The following is an 18,514-nucleotide window of genomic DNA, read 5'->3' as shown; positions in this document are numbered from 1 at the left end:
ACCCAGACACTGGAAGTTGCTAGTAGGCAGTAACACTGCTACAGTGCAGAAAATAAAAAGGAATTCGAGTTCCTTTTGATTTGGATACTGGTGGAGCAGGAGTAAAATATAAAGTCTACTGAAAATATTATTCGATGACTCTGTGGATCAGTTTTAGAAATATTTTCTGTGTACTCAGTTTGGTTTCTTCATGTAAAATACATTATACGCTTTAATCACTGCAGTTTCCGGCTTCTTTTTACTGTTTTAGGGCCAACTTAAAAAAAAAAAAAAATGAACAAGGGATTTTGTTATGATGTGCATCATTAACAGGGTTGTTTATTAAATTCTTAATCAGTAACATCTGCTTGCTTACTTGTTCATTGAAAACAAATAGCAATTTGGTTGCGGGAACATTTATAACTGCTTGAGATATGCAGTAACGAAGAACGATCTCTGACTTTTAGGTTTGAGTTTACAGTGAACACAAAATACCACAGCGCTGTACTTAAAATTATTTTCAGGAGACATTTACCAAAAAATTGTTAACAAAGCCTTTTACTCTTCAAAAATTAAAAAGACTGTACAGCATCATTTTCTGCTTTAAAAGAATAGATAACCATAATCTATCTGTAGTGATAAACTGAACAAGAAGCAGTCAAGAAAGTATTATCAAGAAAAACAGTTAATTGGCAAACAAGCATTCATAACCATCCACCAAATTGCAATTTGTTTGGTAAATAGACTCTGGAAAGATAATCTGATGAAAGAGAAGTTAAAGCTTGAATTTCAGCCTTCATTTTAGATGCTGCCATAATTTCCAGCTAAAAAAAAAAAAAAAAAAAAAAAGAACAAAATGCGTGATGCGGTAACCACCTCATCTTATTATTTAAATAAGAATTACACTTGTTGGATGTGCATATAGAGCTACAAAGTTAGTATTACTGGAAATGGTGCTGCAAACTCCCTGCCACTGAGCTGAGATTATTGTATGCTCATGTGTATACCTCACAGTAACACAAACAAATAACTTATAAGGTGAGTATAAACAGCAAGTGGAAGGTAAACAATACCTTTTCTTCCTTTCTAATCATTTAACACAATAGGTGATTTAAAAGTTACAGGCAAGATCAGAGGACAAGTACAGGATAAGAAATTGTTTTAAGTGTTCCCCTATTTCTAAGTATGTAATATATTCTGCAATATTTAAAATAACATTAAAATCCCATGTACAGCTTATGATCATCAGATGACTAATAGCAAGAAGGCTAAAAAAGCTGCCAGTCCTGGCCTGTGAACAATTGAGCCCCAGTGATTCAGAGAGACAGTGGACATGAATTTATCAATCTTGCTGCCATTTAGTGCTGCAAAACCTTTCTGCTACACTAAGAGCTTATAAAAATAAAGAAAAACAGGATTGCAGATGACAGGATTTGTTTTGTGGGGAGAAAGAAACAAGAAACAATAGGTTTGTACATGCCTCTTTCTTCCACATTGGCTGACAAGCAATGTAAGGTCTCTTTTGTATACTTGCTAACTTATTTTGATCTTGCTTTGTAAGTGGAATCAGGACATCTTTGCATATATTTAATCTGAAAAGTAAATAATGTTGTTAAATTTTCTCTTATATTTCAGAAATACCAATTCCAACTTACTTCTTTATAATAAGCCAAAAATAATGTATGAAAACAATAATGGGTGTCAGTTGTTTGTTTGTACATTAAGTCAGATTGTATTTACTATCTATGAAATAGAAGAAGAATACTTCTGTTTCTTTTGGGTAATAACTAACCTCTTCAGATCAGATGGAAGGAGACCAAGCCACTTTACAGATGGAACAGTGAGATGATGGGCCTCAAAAGACATTGACTGAAACAAGAAGAGTCAACTACAACATTCAGTGACTTTTAGTTTAAGTCATTTGAGATATATGCCTTCCTAGATCACAAATTTTATTGCAGAGGTGGTTAGTGGTGTTTTTTTTTTTTTTTTTTTTTTTTTTTTTTTTTTTTTTTTTTTTTTATTATCAGAATGTTACATGAGAAAATGGTGCAGCTGGAGTTTACCATATCCCCTTACTGAAAACAGATTCTCCTTTAAGGCTTGCGCTATTCAGCCACAAGAGATTGTAGCCTGAATAGGTTTTGATTTTTGTTTGTTTGTTTTTCACAGTCAGTATGAGTCTCCCAAACAAAACTGAAGCCAGGAGAAGCAATGACAATTACAACTGGAAATTTCTGATATTTTCTGCTGGAAAGTATCACATTATATAAAAATAGCCCAAACATAAGGGCATCTGACCCAGTATCATGGCTACAGTAACATCTAAAGGAAAACTGTAAAAACAAATGTGCAATAAATGATACTTCTCAGAATGCTATTCCTACTCCTAGCAGTTTGTGACTCCAACGTTCTGAGCCAGAAGTGGTGTTATAGTATTTAGTAGTGTTTGATTTTGTCTGATTGCTTTTAGAATCCATGAAAACTTCTGAAACCTATAGCACACTACAGCAGAGTGGACTAGATGATTTTAGAGGTCTTCTCCAACCTAAATGATTCTGTGATTCTGTGATTTAAATTACATGTTGTACAAAGGAATACTTCCACTGTTGGTAATGGAATTGGCATATTTGAGTTTCAGTTTGATACATGTGTTACTCTGCAATTGAACAAAATAAACTTTTAAAGGAACCTGAGGATCTAGTTTAATCCTTGAAGATGGTGTTCTCTTAGTTTACATGCATTTCTAAGGTTAAAAGCCTGACGGGTCACCTGAACACTTGGGAATTCTGGCTCCCTGTATGTCCTCGAGGCATACATTATGACATATATTTGACTTTGTACATAATTGTCTGACTAGTTTCCAAAGGGTTTTTATGTGTTTTGCTCTGTGTGTGAGTTTTTATGTTTGTTTGTTTTTAACTTTGGATGTTTTCTCCATTGGTCTCCCAAACAGTTCACACATCTGCTCCTACTCTCTGCCCTCCCCTTAGTCTGCCTGCCTTTCATGTTGTTTTCTGTACCTCATCTTTTAGCAATGTATTACAATATGTGTTCTTATTCCCTTTGCTTCTTCCTCCATAATGTTCCACACTAAAACATGTATCCGTAACTTCTCACCCCAAAACAAAATCTTTACCAAGACAACAAGATTTTATGGAGAATCAAGCAGTTCACCCATCTCACAAGTTATGTTCTTTTCATTCAGCCTTCATTTGTCTTCTAAGGCAGAAACAAAAGAAAATGAAGAACACTTTTCTATTTGGACTTCCTGAAAACTACCTGTACAGCAGGAAAAAACTGTGAAACATGGTTAAATGAAACACCTAACATTATTATCCAGTTTCTTTTTGTTGCAGAAAGAAGCTGTTTCTGCACATACAGAAGGCCTAAAAACTGTGTCTGTGCTGAAACAAAATGCCAAAGGTAGTAACTACTCTAACTCATACTACATTCAAGCTTCAAGGCAGGACTAAAAAATAATGTATTTTGAAATGGAAAAATTATACTCACCACAGATCCATATTTATAGATGCACATTATTTCTATACCTAGGTTGGAGAATATAAAATATCAAATGTCTGTTTATCACCACGCTTAAGAAGACTACATTAAGAATTCACTTTTATGGCATAACAGTTATGACATTATGATTAGTGAAGTTCTTTATGGTTTAAAATTATTTTTAGTGTATGTCAAAATAATCAGAATTTGATGTATCATCTATTCATTCATCTTTATGTAGTAAAATGTTTCACACTGTCCACACATAGTCATTTCAGAAGCAAGGATAATCAGCTCTCATACACGTTGTCCAACATCAGGCAGGAAGATTGTCCTTTTTTTTTTTTTTTTTTTTTTTTTTTCATTAATCCTGTGTAATCCATATCTCTTAACACTATTGCTTTATAGCAAAATTATAGCAATTACTTTCTTAAAGTTCCTGATAAAAATCTCATGCACTTCAGCTTGGTCTAAATTTCAGTTATGAGATGTTTAAGAGCTTGAAAAAAAAACAACAACCCACCCAGCTGTGTATTCAGGCTTTGTTAAAACACTGTGTGTACTTTACTTATTTCATACTTAAAACATATTTTACATTTAAGCAATTCCATTAATTGTCAGCAGCACAGACTTTGATATTTTGTGAAATAAAACTATGCCTATCAGATTTATTTCCTGATTCGATAACTTATTTTTCTTTTTAAACTGTGCTGCTCTGCTCAAAATTTTCTGCAATAAAAACAAAAGGAAAAAAAAAAAACAACAGTACATTTAGTAACATTTACCAGATATTTACTAACATTTACCAGATATTTGAATAGTGCAAATATGCATTAATTAATGCAGTTTTTCGATGTATACTGAAGAGTACCACCAATTCTTGTTTTTAGCTTAAAATTCAGTTATTTATCTTGAACTACAGACACCAGAGACTGTGGTTTAAAGCATACCAGCTACAACTCTAAGTTTTTTCACCATTGCTGTTTTCTCCTTAAGTATTTCTTCACAACAAAGGGCTCAGTCGGCATCCTAAACATCTCTAATTTTTAACTGGTTGAACCAAGAAATAATTTACATAAAGTTGCATTTCAAAGAGTATTTACAAAACCAAGTATATGCTATCAAGCTGTTCTGCAGTTGAATCATCAGAACAAGGTTTTGAAGCTTATTTCACACAGCAGCAACAACATATAAGCTTCAGGAAGTCTGACCCATCTTAACTTCCCCTCAGCATGGCCACAGAAAAATAAAGACAAAAAATAAAGACAAACAGTATTCCACGATATGCTCAATCTGGTCATGTTGCCTCTCAGACAGTGGGAATGAAACAGTGCAAAATAATCCAGATTTCATGCCACATTCCCACTTCTTATGGGAAAAAAAAGAAAGAAAAAAAAAAAAGGGCAAAGTTCTGCCACTGTGATATTTCTGATATGGCAGAGTGAAAATTAAAAAGCGTTTACTTTTCAGTAACAAAGGAAGTTCCAGATTAGTCTATGTCTAGGATTTGCATTTCAGTTTTTGGGCAGATGATCTTCAAAACATATAGATAGCCTGTGGGCTATTCTTTGATACAAGTAACTTACAGATAAATTCTGCAAATTTTGATAAGTTAAGACTGACCGTTGAGTCTGCAGTTCACAGCTGTTCATGTTCTCAGTAGAAAACAAACAAACAACCCCACCAAAACTATGAGATGTGAAGTACTTCCAGTATGTCCAATACAGCAATATCCAGGTAACTATTTTGAGATGAGTCCTCATATCTTTAGCATTCTCATTTGCCAGCACAGCCTCAATTTTAAGATTAATTTTGTTCCTGCCGGCATCCGACTCGTAGTTTCTAGATTTCACTGCATAAACTATTGACATCATGAGTGCTGAATTATTAATATAAGACTATATAAATTACTTTAAAAATCAATAAAAGACTCACTTTGTTCAAAAATACAATTTTCTTCATATCTGTCAACCCTATGAATCATACATTTCCAAAAATTCTGTTTTATACCAAACCAAGCAATGTTTATGGAAGTTCCTGTTATTTCTTTTGGTTTTACAAAAGGAGCAGTTTAACCAACTTCTAGAACTCTTATCAGAGCTACATTTTTGAAAGTATTTATCTAGGACCTCCTGAGACTTTAAATAGTAGTCAGGTACATAACTCTTATTAAAATCAGTGGAATTGTACAATGGGTCATAAAATTCCATGATGCTTATTCTCATTTCTAGACCCACAGGTCTTGTGAAAATCTAGTTCTAATATTCTAGTTCTAATTGTATAAAAATATTTTTTAGGTACAAAGCAAGATTTTATTAAGACCTCAGAGCACAGCAAATCATCACAGACAGTAAAAGTACATTGAGTGGGAATCAGGCCAGTACTGATGTCTCAGTTAAAATTCTGCACTCCTGGACATATTCTGCATAAATCAGAAACTTTCTGTTTGTGTTGGATTACCCACTCTATGCCGTAAGTACCTTCCCATAAAAGTGAGAAACTAGATTCTAAATAAATTTTGCTTTCTTTTTATGTTACTGAACCTCTACAGATTTACCATGTGGATCAGCATCCATAAGGGTGAAAACAGGAATTTGAAACGTATCCCACAGCTTTCTGACCAAAAGGCGTGTATTCAGATCTGGTATGCCTCTTCCCTAAGGAAATAAAATAAAGCAGACAGTTTTAAATTAATTAAAACAACATCTGGCTACATATGTGTTTACATTTGCCATTTAAAACAAGCAAACAAAATGCTTGCAGGAATATTTTTCCAGCAGCTATCTCACAGGGAAAATGGTACACTCTTATTTTCTCTCTGTGGGAAGGGAAGAACAAACAAGGGTTTGGGAGCAGCACTGCAGATGTCCTGGATTATAGGCCCTGTAGAAGTATCATACATTTCTCTGTGTAAGCTCTGGGAGTTGACACACAGATGTACTCCGGTATCTATATAAACTGGCATAAAAAGAAAAAGGCCACTTTTTTCTTCCCCAAAATACTTAAGGCACTAAAGAAACAATATAAAAAAAGTTTTTGATATGACTGACTATAATGGGTAGCTGATACATATATAGTTTTTTGCATAGTGTAAAGCCTTCTCTATTCTGATGTCTAAGAAGATGATATAAAATGTAAGTTGCATACCGTAATCATTATACATGGGGACAATTTAATGCAGAAGTCATCATCCAGGAGTCTCTGAAAAGTTGCATCTTTTTCTACGATTAATATAAATTTGGCATGTGAGTTTAAATCTTTTATGTTAAGGCTACCCGCATGTAAAATGATCCATTGCACCAATTAATTCAAATTGAATGCTCTAAAATACATACTCTGGAGCCAAAAGCAGTATTCGTGACTCAATTTCAGAGCCAGCAAGCAGAGAAAAAATTACCAGAACATTGTTTAACTTGGAATATTCTTTGTTTTTACTTTATATTTTCAGTCTACAATGAGAGTTTTAGCTCAAAGGATACTTTTAATTCCTTGAACATTAGATGGCACAGTGACTGCCTAAAACAACAAAAATTAAATTAATCATTTATAATCGAGAAACTGATACATTTTAAAATAACAACATTAGGTAATGAAGAACACAATTACATCCTAAAACAACCATTCATCTTCTTATATACAAGATCGATCTTGACATTTTCGCTGCTTTATAAGCGCATTCAACCATTTATATCCTGTTCTATTGTATGGTCTTACAGAAGTCCTCCTGTTATAACAAGATGCTTTTCAAAAGCATGTTTGTGCTACTGTCACCGAAGATTGTTCATCATATGGGCATTACAGAGATAACAATGTCTTGATTCATTTTTTTTTTTAATCTTTTTTTTAGCCAAAAGAAAAGTCATCTTGATTCAAAAACTGAAAATTTAATACAGGTTTAAAACATTTAGGCATTCTTTTTGGAAGACCATTTAATCCTTTCTTTTATTAACCTATAACCTGTTTTTATAACTATCTTGGAGCAACAGTTTTAAGACACAGTGATGTTTACTTTACACCTCATATTAGGATTGGCTCAATCTGGCAAGCATATGGATGAGAAAAAGGAACTGGAAGAAGAACTTGGCAAAAAAGTATGTATACATTGAAGTGTGTGGTCTGCTTTTACTCCTGACTGCTAAATCACCTCCGGTGCCAGTGTGGAACAACTCAACAAATAAAACTATGAAGAGCTGTAGAAGAGTATTAATAACAGGGGTCTTTATGCTTTACTTTAAGACAAAGTATAATAGGCAGCTAAGGTCATCTTTCCATTTTGGAAAATCACCAGTTTAGGCTTACAATGAATAGATTTTCCAGTAAATCATGACAACAGTCAGCAAGTCTAAGTTCTGCTCCTGCTTTCATAATCTTTTCATCTATGGGAAATCTTATAGGACCAGATTAGTTGAATCTCATCTCCTCAAAACACTTCTGGCTCTTGACTACTTATCAAACTGTGGGTATAGACTTCTCTTTAGCTCACTACTGCCTTTGATAACCTCTCCCCAAGTCCACACCATATATACAGACCTGTCCTCTTTACATCTGTTTCCTTCTCCTTCACATACCCTAGACAGTTTCTGCAGCTCTCATTCGTGTTCTTTACCTAGCACACAGCGAGAGGGACCATAAGCCGTACCTGGGTTAGAGTGAGGCAGATGGGGACTCACTGGCTGGTAGCTGCATAGGTAGCATGATTACAGGTCTGTATAATAAATGTATACAGCACACTGAGCTACAAGAAGTGCAGTCCACAAAGGTAGATGGTGATCTATGTAAGTTCCTTCCAACTGAAACTATTCTATTTATTCTAATTACTGTTATTGTTATATAATACATACTGTTGCACCACAGGTACAATTCACTTTTGTACCATCTTCCTCAGTATAACTTAAATTACCAGCAACAAAACCTTTAGTTGTAGACAGCTGGAAAAAAAAATAATAAGTTGTATACAGTAAATTGTAAGTTATATGCTTTTATTTTACTGCATTACACAGGCAAAACAAGAAACGTGGGGAGGAAGAGGTTAGGGGTGGGGGGGGGGAGAGGAACAACATAGTAAGTAGTTATCAGCTAAGACCAACCTTTTAAAAATCAAAGCAACATTGCCGTCATCATGTATATAAAGGTGTATTTACAATAAGTTATGTTAGCAACTGCATTTATGGATACAAAAGAATTCTTGTAAGCATGAAATAAAAGTAAATCCAAACCTTACACCTCTGACTCACCTGAAATTTTCACTTAAACCACAAGTTAGCAAATCATTCAAGTATAAACTGTGAAACAGATGTCTTGTAGACTATGAATTTTCTCTGAAGAAAGGAACCTTTTGAGTGTTCAAAACCTAATAAGGTTTCATTTGCACAAATAACACTTTCTATTTTAACTACATATTTCCTAATAATCACTTTTTTTCTTGATATTTCAGCTTTCAGTATGATCTATATGATTGGGAAATAACGACAGAATCAAAACATTAATAATAAGCCACTTACTATATGTAGACTTCTCCGCGGTATCTTAAGCATACAAGAAATGTCATTGATTATATTGTCCACAACACTCTGGCTACCAAACAGTTGTGTATCTGAGTAATATATATCCCTATCAAGACAAAATATTTATTTGTAATTATAATACTGAAGTAGTCAGCTTATGAGAACAGAGAACAACATTTTACTGAGGGCATAGATAATAAAATCAGTGTATAGCATTTCACATAGAGAAATCTGTTATCCTAAAGGTATATATCCTAGTGGCTGTTTGTTTTTCACAGTGGCATTCTTAAAATAAAACTTTATCTGAAATTATAGAATTGCACTGTTACCTTTTAGTTGCATAAGTATTGCTCTGCACCATCTTGTAGATCATAGATAATATTTTGAGCATCAGAGCTGAAAAAATACACTTCAAAAATTTTAATCATATCAATTTTCAGAAATGCACATACTATAATATTTGTTTATATTGACCCATATTTGTGTCTCAAAACATAAAACACTGAAACATGAATACAATTTGTGCATGCATTGTAACATGCTGTGAAAATACAGAGAGGTTGTGCTAACAGACTCAATAATTTCTAGCATAATTAGAAAAAAAAAATGATGGAGTTAAATTAGGGAATATATGCCTTGTTATCAAGGCCAAGAAATTAATTGACAGATTAAGAAAAATAAATTAGCTTATTGTCCATATTCCAAGATCACTCTACCAGTTAGCTTTTTGAAGAATGGTTATATTTTTATATGACAACCTTGTGTATATGCCTCCAGCTGGTATTCAGTCAGGGAGTGTAGAAACTATAATAACTTTGTATTGATTTCACTGTCACCCCATAAGTTAATAGAGAAAAGCTGAAGCGCTGGTCATAATTGCAAGTTTTATTAGTCTTACACTTCTAAAGCACAAGACAAAAATTATTTGTTTTACAAAGTTTCAAACTAAAATACAAGAAAAAAAAAGTTAAGAATTCTGAATTTGAACTTTTGTTTTTTTTTTTTTTTTTTTTTTTTTAACTTACCAAACTTTGTTGCTGATCTAGGGCAGTCACTTCTGATTTGTTTTGTAGTACAATACGGTACCATCTGTAGACCTACAGAATCTTTAAATCTGATACATTGCAAAATACAGTAAAACTGTAAACTTGTGAATTGAGGATATGTAAATTACTCTATCCAAGATAATTCAGACTAAGACCGCTTTCCTAAAATCATATCTGCTAGCTCTATTTTCAAACTGAGTACAGACTACTAACAAACGAATACATAACACGGGAAGAAATGTGATTCATTACTAGTATACAAGTCAAATTTAACATAGTAACTTTCTGGTGTAGAATGTATGAGAAAGTGTAATTATTTAATATTACAATAATATGATCTGATTATTATCAAAATAATTAGATTTCATTTTTGGAACTTTTGGAAAGAAAAATGGGGGGCATCCTATTCTCTAAACAGTTCACTCGTCTAAATGAGCTCCACAATTTAATTTTTAAACATTTCATACCGGAAGGTAGGTATGAAGAATCACTTGTTTTCTTAACAACAGCTCATTTTAGTGTCTTATTTTAATGACAGTCCTGTCTATAACGCATTGTTTTTCATTTTAGATTTCTGTACATACTTTTAAAAAGTATCGATGGTTAAATGAGCATTAGTTTATACAAAACCACATAACATTTCTAAATTTTTCTGTCTAAGGTTTTGCTCCATGCATCCTTTGGGTGGCAGAACACCACAGCGCTGTGTAAGGCACAGCAGCAGCAAACAGTACAGTGTAGCATCTGCCTTTCTGCTTCAAAGCAACTTTCTTGCCTTTGTGCTGCAACATTGAAAACGTGTGTGTGCCTTGTTCCCTACACTGTAACTGCACCGAATGAAACTTTGCGGGATTGCTCTGTTAGGGTAAATAAGGAACACTTCATTTTAGAAACGTTATATTTAAGATAAGTTTGACTCACACAGATAGCTCAGAAAGAAAACCTTAACCTAGCTGTATATCAGATACAGATTTTTTGTATATCAGATTTTTCCTAGTACTGCATTTATCCCAACAGAACAGTTTTCTGTAAAATCTTTCCACCCATGAAAACTGTATTTATTTATGTATTTATTTTAACATAAATTTGCTCAATGGAAACCAATTGTACTGCTTTAGGCCTGGTATTCTCACTGATTGACCTCATTCTCAGGTAAATATCTCTATGTTTACAAGGAGCGTTTCAAACATGAAATCATTCTCTCATTTCCACAAGCTCCTGCCCTGCAGATTCCAGTTGTGCAGATTAGGAATGGAAATGCTGCCTAAATAAGGAAAAATAAGCCCCACTAATTATCTTTTCTACCATTCCTGTTACATTGGGGGGAGGGGTGCTTTTTATTTTTATTTCCTTACTTATTTTTATTTTAACCTCCTCAGAAATCCTATTGTATTAAACAAGTATGCACATCATTTTGTAATGGAATGAATACGTAAGTTTACATTTCTCCACCATAAATAATGTTTCAGGTTTTTAAATTTGATTGATGAATCTTATTTTTAACATACTGTGATGTTTTAATATGAACATTTTTCCCCCTATGTATTCTTATGGCAAATAACATCTCACATTTGTTTTTCTACCCTGGAATGCCATTTTTCCCAAGACTGCCAAAAATTGCTAAGTTTTGTTACAGTTTTTGATTTTTACAGACATCTGAGTGAAACACTTTTTGTCAAGCTACCAGGATAGAAACGACTAAATTCACTAGCATTTCAGTTAACTGATTACCTTCGGGCCCTTCAGGTTCTCTGATTGACAGAAATTTATTGTTCTCATTAAATGAGTATTTCACCAAAGTGTAATGCTTGGAAGGTTTGTTGTGCTTTTGCAATCTGAATGTTTGTAATGTGCCCACTTACAAGCACCTCTGCAATCTTATTGATCTAAATATCCTTTAACCCAATGATGCCCAAAACCATTACAAGACAAGAAATAGATTTGTTTCTTCCTTTATAATTTTGCTTCCATATTATAGAAAGCAATTACTTTCTTGGTTTCAGGTATTTTCAGCTGAAATGAGTGCCTTGGAAAAATACTGTTGCACAGGCAACTTCTATAGATCTGTGTTATAAAGGACAGGTTGTTTTCCTCTGATCCTGTCTAGGTAAACTGGCATGAGATATGAAATTTAGATAACAATTCAGAAACTTGTTTTACTTTATTTGGCTAGTCATGGACTTGGAAAAGTACACGGACACAACATGAAGGTAAGAGAACAGTATCTTCTCTGAAGAATACAGAGAGGATAACTTCATCACTGTCATTTGAAGAAATAAGATACCATGAAGAAAAGCAGAGAAAAAGAAAATGGGAAGCACAGAAAGTTGATTGGAAAACGAAATTGCTAGCAATTGTTTCCAGCCTAAAATATTTTTATTTTTTTTAATCAAATGAAATGTATTATTTCTGTTTTCTACCGTATCCAGAAAATTAATGTGTATAGGACCTATTTCCTTTCTGACCCTTTTACAGAAGTTTTACATTCCCCTTTATGTTAATGGTCTGCTGTTATTTGACTAAATGCACAGTGCCTGTCTATGCAGATTGAGTACTAAACACCACTTTTTATTAGTCCATTATTTTTTTAAGAAGCCAAATTATATATTGACTCTAACACTTACAGAACTACATAAGATTAACTTTTCTAGACATTATACAATCAAATTTATATTCATGACATTTATAATAACATAAGGCAGGACTTTAAACTATATAAAACTTACTCAATATTCCTCCAATCTGATCTCCTAGTCACTGTGAGAACAGGTGCTTGTTTTTTGGACAAGCTTTCAAATACATCTTGAATAACATTTTCAATTGCTTCAAGAACTTCAGAACTGAAAGAAAGAAAATTAGTAATACAATTTATATTATTAAATATAGTTCTATTTTACATTCTGATCATCTATTGCCATCCTTACAGAATTCATTTAACTCAAAACTGCTTTAAGAATATATTTGTTTCAAAAATATGGAGATCAAAAATGCTTGCTTTTGAATTTTCTTTTCCTTAGCTTCCCAAAGATATTTGATTTTCTATTCTGGATGCATGACTGAGAACACAATTAAAAGTACATTTCTATTCAATCCTTAAACCATCAAATTTTTCACCAGATGAACTTTTAGACCAAGTGGCTGCTTCATGACTAATGATTAATGTTTTACTTTACATGATGTAATATTGGCTTTGGCTATGATTTGAGCTAAGTTGTTTTTAAATGCTGTAAATTTAAAAAATGTTCAACAGTACAAATACATCCTGTTGCACCATTGCACATTAACCTTTTGATCTGTTGCCCTAAACAAACTGTTAAGGGTTTTAATTATACGAAGGTTCCATCTCAACAGATGCACTGTAAAAAGCATAAAATCTGTATCTTTCACCTAAAAAGACAAAGTAACCTTGCAAGCAGATCCCTTACATCAAAACTGTAGGCTGGTCTCAGTGTTATGACAGATGCTTTTTATTTTCATAAGCAATCTGATGCCAATATTTCAGCTGTCCTTAAAATTACAGCTGTACTATATTCCCTTGTAAATGTAAGTAGGAATTAAAAGAGTAGGAAAAAAATTATTTTAGTTCAAAGATTTATCAGCAAAGTCTAATTTTGTTTTTAAGTAATATATTAAGAAAAGATGAGTCAATACCAGTGCAGACCACACCGAATGAATTATCCTAGTGTTACAAAATCAGCAAGAATAATTTTTTAAACCTAGCTATGAGTCTCCTTAAACAATAATGAGGTGTCATGAAAGCTCTCTTCTATCAGCTGACTACACTTCCATTTTGTAGCTCAGCTTCCACTTACTATTTGTTCTCCAAAAAAAAAAAATAAATAAATAAAATCCAGTTTTAGCAGAACAATTTCTAGAAAGTATTAACCTTTTCTTTTAAAACATTATTCATAGTAGTATCTGTATACTGAATGAAACTACTAGTATTCCTAACATTTTTGTCCAATAAGATTAAATTGTTCAATGAACACAATGAAAGATATTTTTCTGTATTCAGATGAATAATCGCAAACACAGAGAGATTCCCTGACTCTCAGACTCACAGTCTGTTCCTTCAACTTAAAATCCTACATATTACTGCCATATCCAAAATAGACATTCTATTAAGTAGAGAGGAAATGGTCTGCTGGTGAGCTAAATGCATAATACAGCAAAGGGTAAGAATAAAATTGATAAGCAAAGCTGACTACAGTACAGGTCAACTCAACAAAAATTAGAGTTGAGGTTAACAAAAATATGCAGAGGCAGATGGCTGAAAGAATGGCTAGGCTGCTAGGAAATCTGAACTATGTCATTGTTTTGATACTGTCTTAAAATTCCATACACATTTCAAAGTTCACTACAGAATATGAAAGTCGAGGTTGCTGTTCCCATCAAAGTTTCCTCATTTCTTGGCCAACAGAAGCTGTAAATGTGACAAAGTGGGCAAAGGACAGCAATTTTCTTTGTACCCCTTGCTGATATTTCATCTCCTTTTGCAGAGATTAATCGATTTTTAATAAGCAAACACGCAATACTGGCCAAGTATGCCTACTTAAAATACACTCTGGTTTAGTTAATGGTGAAATCTGAGCTGAGAAGGGCAGGCCCTGTATATCTCATAGGGTTTCTCTGGTCTTTTCTCACAGGTTGCAGCATGAATGGATGCTAGTTTCTTTATAGCACAGGAAACACAGGAAACCATCTTCAACATTAATAGCATAAATGACTAATTTTATAGAACCTGTAGAGAGCAAGAATAATAAAAATACACAAGAGAAACAGCTACAAATAAAGTCTGCAATATAATAAACCAATACACTCCAAACTGTAAATGGCTAGAACCATTTCCCATACCCTGCCACAAAGACCAAGAACTGTCCAAGTCATATTATTATTATTGTCATCCTTTTGCTCTTAAAATACTTCTAAGATGTCCCCTGTCTCTTTTAGCCTCAGGGGCTGACACTGTGCATGGGAGCAGTCTTTTTTTGTTAGTGACATTCAATGTGTTTGTTTTATCATCCTTTTCGGCATTTCCATCTGTACCTACAGACTTTTTGAGAAGTCTGAAGAAAGAGAGATGGTGCTGGCACAGCACGAAAGCTGCTTCTCCCTGGTGTTTTTGTAGTGGGTGCGTTTTTCACTTTTGCACAAGTACTACCAACTGAACTACCACCACAGAAAGATGGCACAAACGCTGCTTTTCACAACATTTACCTAGGGACATGGCTCCTATGAGCAGATACACTTGTTTCCCCGAGGCCAGCTTCATTCCCTGCTGGCACCTCAGAGGAGCACAAGCTATGGTCCTCTGTGGCACCTGACGCAGACCAGCCCAACCTCCCTGGGAGGGACGAAGCCATTTTAAAGAAGGGACCAAAGAGACCGATGGATTAGGAAAGTCTATTCTGGCCACTGGACCTAAAACTCATTCTTTGAGGTCAAATTGAAGGGCCAGCTGGTCAGGACAAAAAGAACATGGCAGTATAAATTAGTCAAAAAACATCTTTTCCTGGCCAACTGAGGGCTTTTCCCGCCCTTGCTAAGGGCCGGGAGTGGCCACGCCCGCCCACGCTGACGAGGGAATCTTCCCGCCCTTCCTGGCTGACCAATGGCCTTTCCCGCCCTTCCCAGCTGACCAATGCCCTTTCCCGCTCGATTTGACAGACAGCAGCTGGCCCCGCCTTTCCTAACGGCTGGGGTCCTTTTCCCGCCCTTCCTGACTGACTGCCACAGCCTGAACCCCAAAATGGTGCCGGGGACGCTGTGGGACAGGTGTCTAAGCACAACACCTGTGGCACCCAAATGTTTGAGGCCAGTGGGATAAATCTGGTCAGACTGGCCAGAAAGTGGTTGAATGGCTCATCGATACTTTTCTTGTCCTTTCTGGAAAAAAAAAAAAAAAAAAGAAAAAAAAAAGTGGTTTTTTTCTTCCCTCAGTATCAATTGTCTCTTCCTGATAGTTCTCATTAGCTGGAAGAAGTCTGAAAAAGCTGAACACCCCAATACCAGGCTGAAAAAATCATTTCCCTTCCTCTAAATGGAATTCGACTTCTAATGAGATTGAATATTTAGTATTATTTTTATAATTTGCCTTCAGCATTTGGAAGATTTAGAATAGACTTGGGATATATTTTCTCCATACACTGTTATAAACTTGTGTTCAGAACAAACACTCCACCTGAAATTCTAAGTGTTGTGAATCACTGGTTTCTGAGGAAGTTGAGATTTAAGACAAAACTTGTTGAATGCTCTAAGACTTTTGGCCAAACAAGGACATTTGTGATTCATGTGGAGTCCTCAGCCAGAGGGCATCGTTTCAAAATCGACAATACAAAGCGAGAGATAAACTGTGAATTTGAAAAGAAATCCCACATGCAATTATTATCTTGGTGCACTTCATGCCAGTTTTCTTTAGGTGTTTGCCTACAAAAATTCTAGTCTCCTTCTCATCAGAAATTTTTGTAGGCATTGTTTAAAGTTTAAAGAGAAAACACAATACTTCTTGGGAGACCTGAGGGTCCGAGGCATGCAGCAGTGCGAGACCAGCTCCCATCCGATGGCCGAAGCCTACAGCCTTACCTTTGCTGTTATTTTACACCAAAGACTATTCTCAAATCCTAAGTATGTCATAGCAACTGACTGCCTGAAAGCAGTCATTCTGTATGAGCAGTAACTTAGGAGTTAAATATCTTAAAGACTTGTTCTTTCCAGAGAAAATTTTAATAAGCCCACCCCTGATAGCATTGTCTTTTACCCAGAGCAGTCAGTAACACTGGAAGCTGTGCTGTATCTAGCTCACCAACAGCACTTCTAAAGGTGCAATGCTTAGGCCTGTTGTTAGCAAGTTAGATGACATAGTGCATAAAATGTTGAAGACGGCATGTTTCTTCTTCTGTTCCATTTCTTCTCTGGTACTGACAAGAGTAAGCAGTCCAACTCCAGCTTGAGTAGATAATTTAAAAATTATGCATTGATTTATTTGAGGAAAGCCTCAGGCTATGTAGATACGAATACAAGGTGCTTCAATTAACAGAGGCAAGCAAAAGAAAGGGGAATTAATAAATTGAATTTTTCATTTCTTTCATGTTAGATCTTTGGCCTTTAGGTACCTTGAGATCACTCCGGAAATATTTGTGTAAAAACTTTGTAGCTCTTTCCAACAATTCAACATCAAAATCAGATTTTTTTTTGATATAGGACTGACAACATTATATCCTGCCCCTAGCAAGAGTTTGCAAACAAAATTATATATATCAACTTGAGAGAAGCTAATTTAATGCCTTGCCCCTTTTCAAAGCAGCAAACAGCAAAAAAAGCCAGACCAAAATGCTCAGTGCTTATGCCAGAGTTAACAAAGGAGAGAATAAAAAATATACAAATATACATATATATACAAACATATACATAAATGTATATACATTTTTATATATGTATAAGTAAACACATAAACTAGTATCAAGAATATGTCCAATGTATGAACAACAATCAGTAAATGAACTAGCAGGTTCATTTCCTAAAGCCCTCTTTATTTATTTATTTCTCCTTTATAAACTTTGCTTTATTTTAAAAAATGCTTTTCAATTGCAAATACTGACTGCTTTTTTATGTGAATTAGAGGGAGAATGACTAGGAAAACAAATACGAAAACATTGTTAAATGTTAAGACAGAAAGAAAAATGTGAAAAATCAGTACAATGAATGCAGTTTCAACTGCGATGTCTTGCTCCTACAAAGCTGTGCAGTAGAGGGCACCACAGATGGCATACAGAAGATTACCACTTGAAAGCTGTTAAATCCTGCAGAATAATTTCACGTCTTTGATAAAACAGATATGATAAGTAATGAAACACTTTCAGATTTGTTTTAAAAGACAGACTATTACCAGTAATCCCCTTAGGATTGCCTCCTGTTATAAATGTATGCTCTTATCAGAATACTTTTGAAAAAACCTGTGCTGTGAAATTGTATGAGATATCTAATGCCAACTTCTAAGTACGTTTTTAACTGTTGAAGAAGAGCCTATCTGGATCAAAAGCTGTTGTAATCATTACATACTGCATAATAAAAGAGCTATATAGTACAAAAAATGTGTGTTTATTTAGTGCCAACTTATTAAATAGCTTGATTCTGACTTTCTATATATAAAGCACTGCATCAGCAGAACAAATATTATATAAAATATATAGAACCATAGCATGCTATTTTCTTTTCTTCACAGCATGCCTTATCAAAAGATTTTTCCTCTTTTCATGTGTAGTTCATATCTTACATTAAGTTTACATGATCGCCATGCAAATATTTCTCGCCAAATGGTCTGTCCTTAATTGTTTTAGTGGACTGGCAGGCATACCAGTGGACCTGATAGGTTTATTTTCAATTAATGTCAAATCCTGTCTTTCACTCATGTTTAAAAAAAGACCAATCTCTCCAAATTGTAGTGATTGTAAGCAGAAGTATTTGGGCCAGCTAGAAGTGTTA

The 18,514-nt window shown here is 34.4% G+C and overlaps 1 protein-coding gene across 1 annotated transcript; it reads right to left on the bottom strand.

Annotated features, from left to right (window-relative positions):
* Nucleotides 1-683: 683 nt before the first annotated feature.
* SPO11 (SPO11 initiator of meiotic double stranded breaks) lies at nucleotides 684-15,396 on the bottom strand. The gene is made up of 13 exons (XM_032198527.1): nucleotides 15,251-15,396; nucleotides 12,760-12,873; nucleotides 10,013-10,101; nucleotides 9,317-9,383; nucleotides 8,985-9,093; nucleotides 8,325-8,411; nucleotides 6,963-6,999; nucleotides 6,631-6,740; nucleotides 6,041-6,140; nucleotides 3,493-3,530; nucleotides 1,772-1,848; nucleotides 1,460-1,571; nucleotides 684-803 (listed from the first exon to the last, which is right to left on the bottom strand). The coding sequence occupies exons 1-13, from the start codon at nucleotides 15,394-15,396 to the stop codon at nucleotides 684-686; spliced, it is 1,206 nt and encodes a 401-aa protein (XP_032054418.1).
* Nucleotides 15,397-18,514: the final 3,118 nt, after the last annotated feature.

The sequence above is a fragment of the Aythya fuligula genome, chromosome 16, assembly GCF_009819795.1.
Source record: "Aythya fuligula isolate bAytFul2 chromosome 16, bAytFul2.pri, whole genome shotgun sequence".
Classification (NCBI taxonomy): Eukaryota; Metazoa; Chordata; class Aves; order Anseriformes; family Anatidae; genus Aythya; species Aythya fuligula.
This window is presented reverse-complemented; position numbering and strand designations above follow the sequence as displayed.